At 37.7% G+C, this 17713-nt stretch overlaps 2 protein-coding genes across 4 annotated transcripts; both read left to right on the forward strand.

Annotated features, from left to right (window-relative positions):
* Positions 1 to 443: 443 nt before the first annotated feature.
* On the forward strand, positions 444 to 6527 carry fam199x (family with sequence similarity 199, X-linked). Its single transcript, XM_062999740.1, has 7 exons — positions 444 to 665; positions 1482 to 1655; positions 2316 to 2535; positions 3277 to 3429; positions 3620 to 3781; positions 4793 to 5065; positions 6116 to 6527. The coding sequence occupies exons 2-7, from the start codon at positions 1489 to 1491 to the stop codon at positions 6287 to 6289; spliced, it is 1149 nt and encodes a 382-aa protein (XP_062855810.1). The 5' UTR covers positions 444 to 665; positions 1482 to 1488; the 3' UTR covers positions 6290 to 6527.
* A 3763-nt stretch (positions 6528 to 10290) lies between these two features.
* tmco6 (transmembrane and coiled-coil domains 6) lies at positions 10291 to 17131 on the forward strand. 3 transcript variants are annotated; one of them, XM_062999741.1, is made up of 13 exons: positions 10291 to 10470; positions 11471 to 11586; positions 12597 to 12706; positions 12855 to 13038; positions 13142 to 13246; positions 13867 to 13958; positions 14301 to 14411; positions 14637 to 14751; positions 14867 to 15053; positions 15723 to 15817; positions 16305 to 16472; positions 16721 to 16846; positions 16961 to 17131. In XM_062999741.1, the coding sequence occupies exons 1-13, from the start codon at positions 10380 to 10382 to the stop codon at positions 16976 to 16978; spliced, it is 1518 nt and encodes a 505-aa protein (XP_062855811.1). In that variant the 5' UTR covers positions 10291 to 10379; the 3' UTR covers positions 16979 to 17131. The 3 variants fall into 3 exon arrangements, with proteins under 3 accessions (XP_062855811.1, XP_062855812.1, XP_062855813.1); XM_062999742.1 differs by having other exon boundaries at positions 16965 to 17131; XM_062999743.1 differs by lacking the exon at positions 11471 to 11586 and having other exon boundaries at positions 10406 to 10470.
* The last annotated feature ends 582 nt before the right edge of the window (positions 17132 to 17713 follow it).

Raw genomic sequence — 17713 nt, forward strand, 5'->3', positions numbered from 1 at the left:
GGACTAGCAATCAAAAGGTTGCTGGTTCAAGCCCCACCACTGCAAGGTTGCCACTGTTGGGCCCTTGAGCAAGGCCCTTAACCTTATATTGCTTAGACAGTGTACTGTCACAGTACTGTACGTTGTTAGTAAATGTAAATATAAATATGAATACGTTAAAATGGGTAAGTTAATGAATAAATATGAATACTGTCCTGCAATGCACCATGTGTGAATTCTCTTAGGATAGTCTGCGTATCCACCACCACACAGACTAGTGATTGCAGGAATAATGAATGAATAAATGCATGTTTTGGTGAATAAACAGATAAACGAATAAATGTTTTTATCAGTGTAAAAGTATCTGAAAGAGACTGTTAATGAGGGAATGCGGCGTTAGTGGGCGGGGCTTACATGGAGTGACGCAATCGGCGGGGATGGTTAGCATTAGCATTAGCAGGTAGAAGAGCGGGGTGGGCGACTACAGCGGAGCCGCGTTATTCAGTTCATATATAAATATAAATATTATTATAAAGCAACCAAATGGGCGAGAACTCTGTGATGGACAGTTTATTATAATTCTTGTTATTTTATATATATTGTCATCACTTTAATCCCACAGTGTCTAGCGTCTGTGCAGTGAGACCGCGGTGTAACAGTGAAGTTGAACCCGGCTAGTGAGTGAGGTGGGTGGGTTTACAGAGTCACTCATTCCCGCTAACATGATGCTAACGTTGAAGCTAATGCTAAGGCTAAAGGCTCCGATGTTGATGTGTTTATTACTGCTTTATAAAAGTTTAAACTATTTTTTTTCACTTTGATTTTAATCCACTTTACTATGCAGTTGTTATGATTTCACAGTTTATATTTATTGTTGAATTAATTAACTATTGCTTAAGGTTGGTGCATTGTAGTGTTTGTGTACTATAATTTAAACGATAATTAAAAATAATGAAGCTATTAAACATTGAATCGTAAAATATATTTAAATATTAATGTGTTTTGTGTTTATTTAATAATATATGCATAATAATTAGACATACCAGCAAGTGAAAACATGTGTTCACATGATAAATGTAATGTGTAATACATTTCTTCTTTGTTGTATTATTATTACATCAAGATTAAATGCACATTCAGCATCTTTACTTTATTTATTAATCATTAACAAAGGTAATTAATGTTTAATATGTGATGTGGATAAAAAAGTTACAACTTTAACGTAGTTTAGATCTGTACAATAAACAGTTGTTATTGTACTGTTTGTTTATCGTTAAGATCTGAAGCATGTACAGTTGACATCGAAAGTTTTATAAGGGGCTTACATTTCATGCCGGGCAATAAACACTGCTAATTCCAAGAATGCTGCAGTAAAGACATCCTTTACAAGCGTATGTAAAAATAAAAAATGTTAATGAGGGTGTAAAAAGGTCTGGTTTTCAGAGTTCAGGATTCAGTATTACAATTGTCAGTGATTAATAATGAAATCTGTTCTGATTTAGTTACCAGATGTGTGACAACCTTTATGAGAACTTCCTGGCTCCTGAGGAACCATTCCCATTGCTCTCTCAGCGTGGGAACCTCAGTGAGGACGGGACGCTGGATGGAAGTGATTTTGGGTTTCAGCTTTCATCGTGCCATCGGACTGACCCACTACGTCGCTTCCACACCAACAGGTTCAACAATCAGTACATACTCAATCATACAATTTTATAATCAGCAGGTTCAGTAGTCAGCATATACCCAATCATACATTCTAATAATGAACAGGTCCAACAGTAAGTACATGTTTACTTATACAGTCTTATAATGAACAGGTTCAACAATCAGTACATATCTAATCCGTAACCTTTACATTAGATATTTAATTAGACTAATGCAGGAAATATGATCCGTTCTGTGGGGGTAATGTTCAACTACATTATTAAAAGATTCAGAGGAATCTCTGTGACCAAAGAACATTGATATTAATGTTAAACCAATGTTGGCCTTTGATCCTTCAATGGCTTTTCATTAATAAACATCATGCTTTTGTCATGAATATAATCACATACTTAGTGCAGATCTGAAACTCTTTCATGCTCTGAATGTGACACAGTCAAATATGTCATTTCATGTCTGTAATTCATCACACCGGTGAAACTGAACTGTAAAGGACCTTGATCATTCATGGGATTAATGAAACATCAGATTTCCAGTTTAGAACCTTCTCCTATATCATTTTGGCATAAGAATAAAACCATAAGATTTTAGATGAATCTCTACAGACATATTCCTCTTTTTTAGTGCTAATTCTGCTCCTGAAACTCTTTGACGTTATTCTATCTTTGTTGTAGATGGAACCTGACCTCATGTGGTACCAGCGTGGCCAGTTCTGAGTGCAGTGAGGAGCTGTTCTCATCTGTTTCGGCGGGCGAACAGGAGGACTGTTACTCTCTGCTGGATGATCAGGAACTGGCCTCGTTGGACCTTTTTCCTGAGGGCAGCGTCTGCAGTGATGTGTCGTCCTCTATCAGCACCTACTGGGACTGGTCTGACAGTGAGTTTGAGTGGCAGGTAAATAAACAGTTGTCCTTAATGAACTTTCAGTCGATCAGGCACCTATACGGTTTTTCTGTGGGGTAGTTCCTGGTCTTAATAACATACTGATTTAAGTACATTTGGGCTTTGCAACTTCAGATATTCCTTTTTAAGTGAAGCTTTAATTTTTGAAAAGAATAATTTATAAATTCCTGTGTCTAGTGAATTCATGTATCTTAAGATGCAGTCTAAAGTCACTAACTAAGAAAATAAGAGGATGTAAATTTGAAGCTCTGTGACAAAGTGGTTTTAGTTTTCCCTCCATCACTTTCATTATTTAATTGAACAGGAAGCTCAGCTTTATTTCTATCTCACTGATAGCAGAATGACTTCTCATCATTTGAACAACAAACTTTTACGTTGTAAGAATCCTATGTGTTCCATAGTTGAATTACATTTGTGTTAGCTACATATTGTTTTGTTTATTAATGTGTAAAAAGTAAGGGTTCTGTTTAATGGTATTTCTGATTTTGCTATGGTTCAGAGAATAATCCCATTTCACCTGTACAGATACTATTAACACTTTGGTATCTGATCAAACAGAGCCGTACATATTACAGCTGCAGCATCTGTGTGATCAGAACCCAGTCTATACACTTAAGGAGATTGTGTGTTATAAAGTGTTTTAGACAATTCTTTATGTTTAGCTTTGCTTTACTGTACTGCTTCATTTATTACAGTTTTAGGAGTCACTAACTAAGATTCATTTGCCCTTAGCTGCCAGGAAGTGACATCGCAAGTGGAAGTGATGTCCTGTCTGACATCATTCCCAGTGTACCCAGTTCCCCCTGTCTTGTTTCAAAACGAAAATCCAAACCTCATGGAAACCTGGATGAACTTCCCTGGAGCTCCATGACCAATGATGAACAGGTACATTAAGCCTACTTACTAAATGCTTACTAAAAACTGCCCTCCTGGTTAGCAGGTGTGGAGTACATGAACGATGTAGTACAATGATAGTTTGATGAATATCTGAATAGTGTCGGTGTTGGAGATGGAGTACATTGAGTACCGGAGCCCTACGGTGCAAAAACGAATGGTGTTAATGGTTATGTTACAGGTGGAGTATATCGAGTACCTGAGTAGGAAAGTGAGTATGGAGATGGGACTGAGGGAGCAGTTGGATATCATTAAAATAATCGACCCCAGTGCTCAGATTTCACCTACTGACAGTGAATTCATCATCGAGCTGAACTGTCTCACCGATGAGAAACTCAAACAGGTCAGTACTTTAGATTTCAATTAATCATAGACGTTATACAAACACTCTGAGATCCAGTCTAGTGTCACTAAGAATTAAGAGAGGACGTGGAGCTGCAGCTGCATGGTGTGAAGTGGTTGGTTTTTTTCCTCCACCACCTTAATTATTTCATTTTATCAGGAAGTTCAGCTTTGTTTTTATCTCACTGATAGCAAAATCACTTCCCAGCATTTAAACAACAAAGCTTTTACATTCTTAGAATTCAATCATATTAAAACATTCAGCTTATTATTTTTGTAAGGAAACTTCATCGTAGTTGTTGTAGATTAATAACTGTGTGTTAATAAATGTGCATTAATAACTTGCTGCGTTCAGGTTGATGTTATTTTTCACACCCTTTGTCCTATAAATAATTACTCTCTGTGTCGGGAATGTTAATTATTAACTCATTAGGCGCTCATGTGGCACAGCGGTAAAACACGCTACCGCACACTACTGAGATATCAGGCTCTCTAGATCTAATCTCAGCTGTGCTATTTGTCGACCTGGCACCTACACAGATATGATTAGCTACGTCAGGGGGTGGGTGGGTTAAAGGGATTCCTCTGCTGACTTGACATTGGTGTAATAAAATCCTAATAAAAAGGACAGGATATTTAAACTGTAATTTAACAACCCCAACAACACTGCTGCACCTGATTTACTCATATCAGATCAACATACACTACCGTATTATTACCATGTCGGTGTCATTGCACGGTCCAACACTCATTGGTCATCATCAGGTCATTTGGTGTCCTGTGGAGGTCCCTTTTAAATCATAATTTCAGGGGTGATAAAGTGTACAGCGCAACAAATGGACATCAGTGTTATTATTTACCCACAGAGGTTACCTGTATGGTAGGTGTAGCTCATAAAATGATCAATCAGTGTACCTACCAGTTAAGTGCATTGTGTGTGTGAACAAGTGAGAGTCTCATAATAGTGTAAACACGTATTATTTTGTCTTTCCTTGACCTCTGTATTGATAAGGTGAGGAACTATATTCGAGAGCACACTCCACGCCAAAGAGCTGCCAGTACACGAGACAGCTGGAAACGAAGTGTGGCAAGCAGTTCCAGTGGCGTGAGTGTCCCCAGCGCCGTCAGTGTACCCAGCAGCAGCAGCAGCAGCAATGCCAGCATGGTGAGCAGTGCCTGCAGCAGTACCACTGGATCCACCAGCTCAAAATCATCCACCAGCATTAGTCGTGCCCACAGTGACGGCAACCTGGCTACTGCTGCAGAGCGCATCAGAGACTCAAAGGTGGGTTAGATCAACCACTTTCACCAGCACAAAACAACAACCCTGTCTCACTCCAGACCTGATGTACCACCCCAGATCTGTTCAAAACCACTACCTCCACAACCCTGTACCATCACTGACCTGTACCCCCATACCATTACAGTCCTGTACCATCACTGACCTGTACCCCCATACCATTACAGTCCTGTACCATCACTGACCTGTACCCCCATACCATTACAGTCCTGTACCATCACTGACCTGTACCCCCATACCATTACAGTCCTGTACCATCACTGACCTGTACCCCCATACCATTACAGTCCTGTACCATCACTGACCTGTACCCCCATACCATTACAGTCCTGTACCATCACTGACCTGTACCCCCATACCCTTACAGTCCTGTACCATCACTGACCTGTACCCCCATACCCTTACAGTCCTGTACCATCACTGACCTGTACCCCCATACCCTTACAGTCCTGTACCATCACTGACCTGTACCCCCATACCCTTACAGTCCTGTACCATCACTGACCTGTACCCCCATACCATTACAGTCCTGTACCCTCACAGATCTGTTCAAAACCAATACCTCTACAACCCTGCATCTAACCGGCTCACCGCACCTCATCCTAAATTGTTACAGCCCTTCCCCTAGACTGAGTAGTAACCCCACCACCACACCAGAATCCCTGCACTATCACAGCCCTGTGCCCCCACACCAGCACAGATTTGTTCTAAACCAGTACCTCCACAACCACAGTAGCCCTGCACCACCAAAGACCTGTACCCCCACACTATCACAAACCTGTAACCCCATACCATTATAGTCCTGTACCATCACAGCGGTGTATCCCCATACAATCAATACCTTGTACCACAGCCTTGTACCTCCATACCATTTCAGCCCTGTACACACAGATTACACTAGTACCATATGAATGTTTGAGGCTATCTGCTACTAAATCAGTGCAACTGTATTTTATAAATTCTACACCAGTGTGCATGCTGTAGAAGTCACATGATTCTGTTGGTTTGATTGATGGTGTCTGATGTGTGATGCAGAAACGTTCGAAGCAGAGGAAGATGCAGCAGAAAGCTATGCGTAAGCGCCAGTTAAAGGAACAGAGACAGGCCAGGAAGGAACGCCTGAGTGGATTGTTCCTCAACGAGGAGGTCCTGTCACTTCGCATCACTGAGGCAGATGACCACGCAGACGACGTTGATATTCTGATGTGACACGAGAACCAATCAGTGCTCCCTCTACGCCTCCTCTCTCACCGTGTGACTCATTTACTTGTCCTGTTACTCAGTCACTCCATCACTGTAATCATAAAAAAATCAGTGGATGAAACATTTAAAAAATATATATAATAAAAAAGTAAACAGAAAAATTAAGAGGCCAAATTTACAAAAAAAAATTAATTTCTAAGCTGAACTAAAAGCTCTTAACTGAGAACCTTTTAACTAATTTATCTATGCTGTAATTGGCTGATATCATATGTATTTTCATGGAGAACTCAGAAATGAAATCACATTGATAAAATAAACATCTTAATTTCTCTAATATTAGTTTGTACAAATAATTTTATTGCACCTAACTGTAAAGTTTGTATGATTTTTCTGGTTGTACCTTATTATAAGAAATGTGATCAGAAAGAAATAAAGAAAAATACACAATAGCAGTAAAATCTGGGAAGGTTCAGGAGAAATATGTTTTTATTTATTTATTTTTTTGCTGTCTGTTAATGTTAAACAAAGAGGTAAAATGATTGTTAGATTTGAATAATATTTAATATTTGTAGATATTATCCTTAGTTAAAGTTTGTTATAACAACCAGAAAAGAGGTGCAAATAAAATGCAAAACCCTCAAACATGTGAAAGTGTAGAATGTCACAAGTCTTTGTTTCCTAGTAGGCCAAAATTGTCTCAGAACAGTCTCAGCTTTGAGTTATAATAAAACTCATCATTAACATTTTCTAGACATAAGTGCTGCTTGTATTAATACAATACATTTAAATAAGCATTGTCTTACAAATAACCTTCAATTTAGCCCCAAATGTTTCAATCTGTTAAAAAAAAAAGTTTCTGTTTACATAAAATCTGTCTATCAGATTTCACCGGTCCTAAAATCATTCTGACTGGGAGGCGTAATGGGAACACTGAGGACACAGGTCGGTCATTAAAAAAGCTCTCTTTTTGATTTTGTGTAAACAGCTCAAAGTTTAGTGTTAATATTTATGATTTTTGTGTAAAAAGTGTCTGCTGTGTAAGATTTGTTTGTTCAGGATGTGCTGTTGGATTTAATATTTTCTCAGTTATTATAAAAACTAATCTGCTTTGTGCTTTTTACTGGCATTGTTGAGATGTTCATCTTTTACTGCACGACAGAAACGATTAGTTTCACTGTAGTATAAAAATACAAATCTTTAAATCTGCTATCACGTAAAATCAAATAACAACATTAGTTATGTTGTTTAATAGTAAGAAGACAATTAGTGGCCTTAAAATTATATTCATAAAATTAAAGATTTAAATGTTTAAATGGCTGAACTTCCAAAAAAAAATTAAAAGCCACAATAAAATTTATTTTTTATTAGTTATTGTTTTGGGGAGGGTTGAAACACAATCATGAATGTATTTAAACATTTCAATTATAACTCGACACCCAAAAGCACAAGTTAAAATAAACGTATAAGTGGTATTTTTTCTGGTGACTTTAGTGTGCAACATAACAACAGCAGCATGGAAAATTATGAATACTGTGCCTGAAACAGAACAAAACTAACAAGTCGCAGTCTATCACAGTGACACCCTTAGTTTTAAGCTCTACTCTAAGAGAGTATATGTTTTGGCATGATTTTTTTAGTTTTTGTAAAAATGGCCAATTCTACTCCTGTAAAATTCTAATTAAAATGTAACTGGCCAGTGGTGGCCATATTTTTATACCATCAAGTTATTTGTAAAAAAAAAAAAAAAAGGCAAAATTGTTTTTGTAAACATTAGAATTTGTTGGCAGAAGTGGTTGGCAGCGACACGTGTCGGTTGGGCTGTTTTTCTATATCTGTATAAGATTTAGTTTGTGCTACAGTGTTCAATTTTTATGACACTAGATTATTAATTTATTCAAAAAATCATCTTTTGTGGCATTAAAATGCTGTTGAAGATCTATGAAAAGATTTGTAGGCATTTCAATATGTTTGGTTCTGTTGCATCACTGTATGGTTCCTTTTCTGGAACTTGTTTGTAAGAGATACATTCTTACATTCTCTTGAAATTACACAGTACACTTATTTAAACACTAATGGGGTTTAATTTTTTTTCTCTCATACATGTTTGTTTGTTAATGAAAATTCATTAAAATCATTGCAATTATAAGTTTAGTATTCCAGCAAATCAATGTGTGATTTTAACTGCATTCAAATGTCTGTAAATATTACAATGAAACTTCTGTAAATAAAGAAAAAATTTAACAATGATCCAAATGGTATTACTTATATTTACATTAAGGTTATATATAAAATGTATTAACATTCATGCTGTTATTCAGCTTTATATAAAAGTATTGTACAGTAATAAAATATAACATTTTTTCACTGTTGATGACAAATATTTTTATCAACTAATTCTAAGAATCATTTAATTTACTTAAAGTGTTGAGTATTTTAGATGGCTTCTGATTTGCTCTATTAAGCAGGTAGAAGTTTTTTCCACATTCTGCTAGTTTTTGTGTGCACAGACAGACATGTTTTGCATCACTGAGTCTTTTATAATAGAGCAATATAAATCATTAAGCAAATAAAAAAAGCTTCAACCATCTGCTTTTTCTAAAATCAGCACATTCACTTAAATTGTGTTCTGACTGCAGTCTCTCGTTTTTGAAGCAAAATAAGAACAGTGTTTTACAAAGCAGCTGGTCACTAAAATCATATGGTCTATGTTTTTAGTTTTTATCTCACTTCTAGCTTTTAAAACTATTTTCCTTAGACTAATGTTAGTGTTTGAGGTCCATATCTACACAAATCCATGCTCAATTATCAGCCAATCAAGCAACACTGTCCAGTTTAAGCCAGCAATAGAACAATGTTCCTACAGGCAGCAGACTCAGCTTATACTATTCACTCATTCATTCATTAATTCTAATGCAAGCCTGATTTTTTAATCAGTTAGATGATAATGATGATGACGACTATTATAATTATTATTATTATTACTATTATTATTAAATAGTGTAGTTTTAGTTTAATGTAGCTTTCAAATTCACACTGACAGTGAAGTCCTGTCTTAAGTTTCTATTGTGATATCACATTCCATGACTGTCCATTTTGACATGCATTCAGTCAGTTATTGTCTGTTTTACCACCGGTTTATCCTGGTCAGGGTTTTGGTGGGGTTTGATTTATTGGGTGAAAAGCTCAGACAGGTTACCAGTCCATCACAAGGCAGATTACACACACACACACACACACACACACACACACACACACACACACACACACACACACTTACTCACTCACACAGGACAATTTCTTGGACTTACAGGAGGAAACCAGAGCACCTGAAGGAAACCCACTCAGACACAGGGATAACATTCAAACCACCCTGAAAGGACCCTGGAACCGCAACCTCAACCAAGATCAAAAAAAGACATTGAGTTGATAAATGGTGTCAGGCGGCACAGTGGCTCGGTGGGTAGCACTGTCACCTCACAGCAAGAAGGTCCCGAGTTCGATCCGCAGGTGGGGCCAGGTCCTTTCTGTGTGGAGTTTGCATGTTCTCCCCGTGTCTGCGTGGGTTTCCTCCGGATGCTCCGGTTTCCTCCCACATTCCAAAAACATGCAAGTGAGGTGAATTGGAGACACAAAATTGTCCATGACTGTGTTTAACATTACATTTGTAAACTGTAAGACTCCTGTGTAATGAGTAACTACCGTTTCTGTCATTAATGTAACCAAGGTGTAAAACCTGACGTTAAAATCCTAATAAATAAATAAGAATGTCACAGTCGTTGTCACAGCATATATTTTAACACTAATATGTTCCACGTGGAACAGATGATTACAACTTGTGCCTTACAAATAATTAGGCAAATATAATCAAACATAAGAAGTGGAATATATTTAATGATTTTAATAACCAGTTCTTCTGGATGAAATGTTGCTTTTTAATCGTGTGCCGTTTGGGACTTTAATTTTGAATTCGCACTCAGCAGGTTCAGTTGCAGACTTGTGTACATGAAGCTGGTGGATGAACTGAGCAAGCCATGTTAAAAATGCACCATTAGTTCTAATCGTTTGAGTTTTAATATAAAATCAAACTGAAGGTGAAATGTGGCGACTGAAGGCAGTTGGACACAAAGCCAGTCAGTCTGTAAAAGATTTGGAGGAGTTTAAACACAAGAGGAGAGAACATGAGAAAGGTGGAGTTTAGTTCTCATGTGCTGGTATTAAGTGTTGGGTATTAATGTAAGGTCACGGTATTCCGCACAGTTCTGACACGTTATACATAATTAATTATTGACAATGACTGGAGAAACATATTTAATTCTGGTTGATTTTGAAAAAAAAAAAAAAAAAACACCTAAGGTAAGTAGGGGTATAAAGATTTTGAGCAAAAGTTGAGTGTGTGAGTGAATATCACTGGAAATGTAATAACTCGAATTAATTTTACAGAGAGAGAGAGAGAGAGACACAGAGAGAGACACAGAGAGAGAGAGAGAGAGAGAACATTGTATCCTCAAAGATGATGTTAGAAGCAGGAACAGTGGTAAACCGGCGACAGGGTCATGGGCGGCCAAGGCTCACTGATGCATGTGGGGAGCGAAGGCTGGCCCGTGTTGTCCGATCCAACAGACGAGCTACTGTAGCTCAAATTGCTGAAGAAGTTCATGCTGGTTCTGATAGAAAGGTGTCAAAAATGCAGTTTGTTGTGTATGGGACTGCATAGCTGCAGACCAGTCAGGGTGCCCATGCTGACCCCAGTCCACCGCCGAGAGTGCCAATAATGAGCACATGAGCATCGGAACTGGACCACAGAGCAATATATATATATATATATATATATATATATATATCGTCAGATTAACAGTTCATTAACAGTTCATCTTGAAATTTCTTGCCCGCTGCTGTTTAACTGTTCATAGACGTTTATTCTGTATGTACACAGTATGGTCAAACATGCTCAGATTTTTGTTTATATGGTGAATAACAAAGATAGAGAGACAGAGACAGCAGCTTTATTTTTTTTTAACTAATCAGGCTAAATTTTTATTATAAAATTCAGTTATAAAGGTCAGCTATATGAAATGATAAGTGAATCTGAGCATTGTGCGGAATACCTTAAACCTACAGTACACACGTATGTCTTAAAAGTTACTTGTGCACTGGAAGATTAATTCTGTGGGGTTTTTTTCTTTACAGCTCTGAGACAGGCTAGAAGAGACAGACAGTTGATTAGTAAAAGACTGTTGTTAAATGACGATGATCAGGAGAAAGATTTGATGGAAACAGACCCTGATCCACTGTCTCCAGATCAGGTAGCTGCATTCACTTTACATTTATTAACAGTGCTGCTACCTTTATATAAAACAAATCACAAGTAAAATAAATGACAGTTAAGGAATACAGATGACAGACGCTGCCACAGACAAGTGTCACAGCAAAGCTTCCACCAATTAACTAAAACGATAGCAAGGCAGTTGTAGAGCATAAACCAAAGTTGGAGTATGTCTTAGTATTGAGGAAAGTCATCAACTGAAGTCACAAAACAATAAATCAAGCTTTAAATAAATAATTTAATACTTCTGGGCCCCCCGGAATCTCGTTTGTCTTGAGAACTGCTGCAGTCGCGATTAACAGTTGTTGTTTCAAACAAGCCGTCAAGACTTTCAGTCAACAAGACATCATTTTTTTTACATGCTACACCTGAGGGGGAAACTGTTACATCCGGCTGTTTTTACTAGTGAAGAATGTTGTTTAATTCCAACACTTGTCAATATTTCAACTCTCAGGCCATTTTCAGTTTTTGAGAAACTTGAGACGTTGACATCATGGTATCTGTTCTGTGTTCACCTAAGTCTCTCTTTTTAGAGATTGCCTCAGGGTCAAAAACATGTGGCCTGTTTCTTTGCCCATCTGTAAATGCTTGAAGTACCAGAGATTACAAACCATCTACAGAACTGCAGAAGTCACTTGCTTTAGATAAGTTTAGGGTGGCGAGTCAGTCATGGTGGTAGTATTGTCCACATCTGAATGATTAAAGAGAGCAGATTTTTAGATTTAGAGTGAAGTAGTTAGTCTTGACTTAAAACCAGTAGAGATGCTGTCACAACACATGAAACAAGCAGATCATCCCTGAAAACCTAGCAGTGTGTTTAATGCAGTTCTGGAAAAAAAAACTAAGACATTATGACAATCTCAGAATTGTTATTTTCTCAGAACTGTTAAAGGGCAGTGGTTAGACATGTTTTACTTTGATAACATTATTGTTTTCTTTAGAGTTTTTCTGTGTTTATATTTATTATGGTGCATTTGTGTGTGAATGTAGATATGTGAGGTGTTACGCAATGTTCAGAGTGGTGGAGAGGAGAAGTCTGCTCATCTAGGAACACTAAGGAGAGCGTTAAGAGACCCCCGGACTCACCTCATCTTTACAAAGTATGAACATTGTCAAAATGGTTGAACTGTTTTTTGAGGTTGCGTTAAAATTAAAATTTTTGCATTACATAACTGATGTGCAGAAATTTTCTAATGACTAATGTCTTTGTTTAGAGGCTTAAATCATTTTACCTATGTGTCTAATCAGGCTGGAGAACAGTATGTATGTGCTGGTTGGTCTCCTGAGCGGTAATAATGCTCAGTGTCAGCTTGAAGCAGCGCGGTGTCTCCATGAGCTCTCCCACTCTCCTCATCCTGGTGTGGGACAGTCGTGCTTGCCTGCTACCCCTTACCTCCTTACCTATCTCTCCAGTCCCAGTGCCAAACTGATGGTGAGTTCAATAGATTCTCAGAATGTCTGAATTGTAAAGTTAAATTTGCAAGTTACTCAGCATTTTTACAAATTGCTCTCTTTTATGTGTGTGTCTATGACAGGAGCTTTGCCTGTACACATTAGGAAATCTGTGGCCAGAGGGTGCTGTTGTAAGAGAGAAGCTGCTAGCTCAAGGAATAGTGCCAGCCCTGGTTAACTGCATTCAGGTAATCAGTAATTAAAAAAATCAAGTTTGAGATTATATACAAGAATATAGTGAAACAAAACAACGTTCTTTCTTGACTTAAAGTTGTACAATAAGTACAATACAAAGGACACTCAACATTCAATAAAAAGAGCCAATTAACACACAATAAGCAAAAGTTGACTAAAGAACAGTGTAGCATCCTTTAGTGTAGAGACAGTGGTAGCCTAGTGGGTAAAGCTTTGGACTATCAATTGAAAGGTTAAGAGTTTGAATTCCAGCTCTGCCATACAGCCACTGTTGGGCCCTTGAGCAAGGCTCTTAACCCTCTCTGCTCCAGGGGTGCCGTAAGATGGCTGACCCTGAACTCTGACCTGAGCTTCCAAACAAGCTGGGATATGCGAAGAAAGAATTTCGTTGTACTGTACATCTGTATATGTATATATTACAAACAAAGGTGTTCTATTATTCTATTCTATTCTAATCAGTACATGGTACTCAGTATATGGGTGGTGTAATAGCAGCAGACATTATTCTGTGCAAATATGCAAGTTATTAATGCAGTGACTAAGTCTGATATCGTGTCAGAGTTCAAGGAGAGACATCGCATCTGTTGAATGTGTGTGTTTGTCTTCTTCTCAGAATCAGAGATGTAACTTGGCAGTGGTGGAGGCAGCAGGATTTACGCTGTCCCAACTGCTTCAGGATAAAGATGCTGCAGAAAGAATTATTCCGTGAGTTTCAACCATTGATATACAATCAAGTCCAAGAGCCATACGATTCAACTGTGTGTATGCAGAAAATAGCCGTGCAACTATTTACAATACTGTACTTGAAATGGGAATGCATGACTTTGTGACTGCATGAATTTATATTTTATCTAGCTGTTTGTGTCCAGTTTGTGTCCTAACTGGTTGATCTGAATAATCTAAAATTACTCAGAATGACAAACACACATGAACAGGAGCAGTTTGAAAGGGAACATGTACTAGATAGATACCTTTTCTTGCGCCTAATAGAAGTAAAAGTTAAGTTTTATTTATTTATATATTTATTTTGAATTATTTGTGTTTCAGATTGATCATGAGCTTGGTGCCTCATTTGATTTCCGTTTTGACACCAGATTTGGAGTTTGGTTTGGGAGCAGCAGTCGAATGTGCCTGGTGTTTACATTATATAGTTTCATGGTATGACATTTTTTCATCTTCAATCAGGAATGCTTGTATCTCAAAAATACACTAATATACCAAAAAACATTAATGAATTGGGTTGGAATTTATGGATTTAAAATGTTTATGATCTTTTTTTCTGCAAATTAATTTCTGTCTCTCATAACCTAAGGAACCTAAGGTGCAGTTTCATAGATGTTAATAAGCTTTTTCTGCTGCTTATATCTACCTTCATTTTTGCAGCACTGCTGATACTGCTTCCTTGCTAAATGAAGGACTCCTCACACACTGCAGTAATATTCTCATTACCCTAGGAGAGGCTGTTGCTAAAGGAAGCACAGAGGACGGACTGGAATTGGTAAGCTGTCAGTAGCAGGCCTGGTTGTAGTTTTTTTCTCATTTTAAACAATTGAATTTAATGTGAGCTTCTGGTGTAGCTTTACATCTTACTGAAGTTCTTATTTGCCCTGTAGCTGATCTGGCCCCTGCTGCGTTGCCTGGGTAATCTGCTGGCCTGTGGGGTGTGTGAGGCAGCTGGATGCCTGGTAGGGGTAGAGGATGTTCGTCTGTTAGCTGCTCTGTGTGTGTTCAGCCAAACTTACCTGACCTCCCACTGTGCTCTGAGCAGGGAGAGTCTGTGGGTCCTTAACAACCTCACAGGTAGTGTTAACAACAATTACCGTAATGCTTTGAGAACGGTCTTTCTTTTGTCAAAAAAGTGCTTTTGATCATTCAGAACTAGGCAATTAAAAAAATCTTGCAACCCTTAATCAATAAAGATGTGGTAATGGAACAGACAGGAGGATTATCACATTTAAGACAAAAACACAATGTCCCAAAACACAAAATACTCTACAAGATAGTGTGTCACATGTGTACACCACTGTACTCCTGTACTGTTCTAGTATGTAGTATGCTGTTTCAAGACATAATCTCAGGTTTGAGGATAGGATGACTGAGATGCATTGTTTAGTAGTAAAAGCTACGTACTGATGGCATTGGATTATCTCTATGTTTTGGAGAATGGTGTATTCGGATTGTACATTTAACTTTAACACACACTGATTTATTTTCTTACTGAACATCTCTGTAGCTTTTCTGTATTAAGCAAACACATTGGAGCTGTTTTTAATGGAGTTAAAAGTATTCAGTAACTGTGTAAAGGAATGTGAAACTAACATTACCTTAAACAGATATTTATAACAGTGTATAAATCTTGAATCAAAAATATGTCCTTGACATACAAGATAGGGAAAATCACTATTGTAAATATAAAACCATAAATCATTAAATCCCAAAAATTATTCAGTGTCCTTTTTTTTTTTGCAGCTGGATCACCTGCATTTTGTTCAGCTCTGCTGTTTTTCAAGGTGGTGCCGGCTCTTCTCCAGCTTTTACCCTTCTCCAAAGGAATCAATACTCTGGTATAAATGTTTACAATTTTACCAGGGGTCAAAGAGAAAATCTATACATCTGTTTGTTTATTAGGATTTTAACGTCATGTTTTACACTTTGGTTACATTCATGACAGAAATGGTAGTTACTCATTACACAAGGTTCATTAGTTCACAAGTTTATATCAAACACAGTCATGGACAATTTTGTATCTCCAAGTCACCTCACTTGCATGTTTTTGTGGGAGGAAACCGGAGCACCCAGAGTAAACCCACGCAGACACGGGGAGAACATGCAAACTCCACACAGAAAGGACCCGGACCGCCCCACCTGGGGTTCGAACCCATTACCTTCTTGCTGTGAGGCGACAGTGCTACCCACTGAGCCATCGTGCCACTCTCTATACATCTGTAGTTTTATGTCTAATCATTGGTACTGGGGCAAATTAATGTATGTAATCTATGAGTCTAATAATGACCATCAACTGTTACCATGAGTATTGTCTTCTGTGAGCAGGTGCTGAGGATTCTGGGAAATGTTGCACACAATGGGTCAGGATACTGTATAAAGCTGACCCAGGCAGGCCTGCTTCCTGCTCTTTGTGCCACACTTAAAATGGCTAAGTCAGACGTTGTGTCACTGAGTCTGGAAGTTCTGAACCTGCTGACTGCCAGCAGCCCACAGGTTGGTAAAGCTACAGGAACAGGCATTTTTAAGCACTAAAACGAGTAATTTTAATAAGTATACATAAGAAGCACCACTGAAAAATGTATCATGTTTAATTTTAAAATCATTAATTTGGTGAAAAGGTCAACGAAGCAAGGATGTTTAAAGACCTGTTATCTGTCTACCATAATATAAGAATGTACCTGCTTTATTGATGATTGCTGTGTGTTCATGGTTCAATAACTTCTCTTTCCCTTGTTATGCAGGTAGTTGATGAGTTTATTAGTCTGAATGGTGTTCCTCTACTGGAATCAATTCAGTATAATGATGAAGAGGAACAACGTATGAGAGCATCGTACATTTTAGATCATTACCTTCACACACATTTGATGGTTAGTACAGAACTACCAATTAACACATTTTGTATCAAATATGTTTTTTTTTTTACAGAAAATTACTTTTTGTATGATGCAAGCTATTTAACAACCATACTCTTTGTTTTTAAGGTAGATAACCCATTGTGACTGACCAGGGACTGCACTGCATACATATTTACATATCAGCACAGTATTCTGTGTATTGTACAATAATGTACATTTGTGCTGTATTTTTATGATTGTTAAATGTTATGTATTTTGTATATTTTTAAAATACCATGTAAATAAAGATTTCATTGCTTCGTATACAGTGTCAATTTGAAGTCTAATCATTATTACTGAACTATGTTAAACTAATTAGTTGGTTTAACTGGATCAGCCACATCTATTTAGCTGTTTTGTTAAATCAAGCACACAGTACATAGTATGTAGCTTAGGACAGGGCATGAGTTTTGTATATATGAGGTAGAAAATGTCTGCTCACAAACACAACCATGCATATGAAAGCGTTTTCTGATAGATGCCAGGGATGAACATGTTAATGCAGCCTTAGCACGGTGGCTTGGTGGGTAGCACTGTCGCCTCACAGCAAGAAGGTCCTGGGTTCGATTTCCACGTGGGGCAGTCCTGTCCTGTGTTCCTCTGGGAGCTCCGGTTTCCTCCCACAGTCCAAAAACATGCAGATGAGGTGAATTGGAGATACAAAACTGTCCATGACTGTGTGACATTAAATATGTGAACTAATGAATCTTGTGTAATGAGTTACTACCGTTTCTGTCATGAATGTAACCAAAGTGTAAAACATGACGTTAAAATCCTAATAAATAAATAAATAATGCAGCCTTAATAATTAGATTTTAAAAAGTAACCATGAACCTGACG

Source organism: Trichomycterus rosablanca, chromosome 8 (assembly GCF_030014385.1).
Source record: "Trichomycterus rosablanca isolate fTriRos1 chromosome 8, fTriRos1.hap1, whole genome shotgun sequence".
In the NCBI taxonomy this organism is placed as follows: domain Eukaryota; kingdom Metazoa; phylum Chordata; class Actinopteri; order Siluriformes; family Trichomycteridae; genus Trichomycterus; species Trichomycterus rosablanca.

Coding starts and splice junctions, on each gene's coding strand:
- fam199x (XM_062999740.1), top strand. CDS start 1,489: ATGTGTGACAACCTTTATGAGAACTTCCTGGCTCCTGAGGAACCATTC. Junction 3,430..3,619: donor CCATGACCAATGATGAACAG/GTACATTAAGCC, acceptor GTTATGTTACAG/GTGGAGTATATCGAGTACCT. Junction 3,782..4,792: donor CCGATGAGAAACTCAAACAG/GTCAGTACTTTA, acceptor TGTATTGATAAG/GTGAGGAACTATATTCGAGA.
- tmco6 (XM_062999741.1), top strand. CDS start 10,380: ATGTGGCGACTGAAGGCAGTTGGACACAAAGCCAGTCAGTCTGTAAAA. Junction 13,247..13,866: donor CCCTGGTTAACTGCATTCAG/GTAATCAGTAAT, acceptor TCTTCTTCTCAG/AATCAGAGATGTAACTTGGC. Junction 14,412..14,636: donor TTACATTATATAGTTTCATG/GTATGACATTTT, acceptor TCATTTTTGCAG/CACTGCTGATACTGCTTCCT.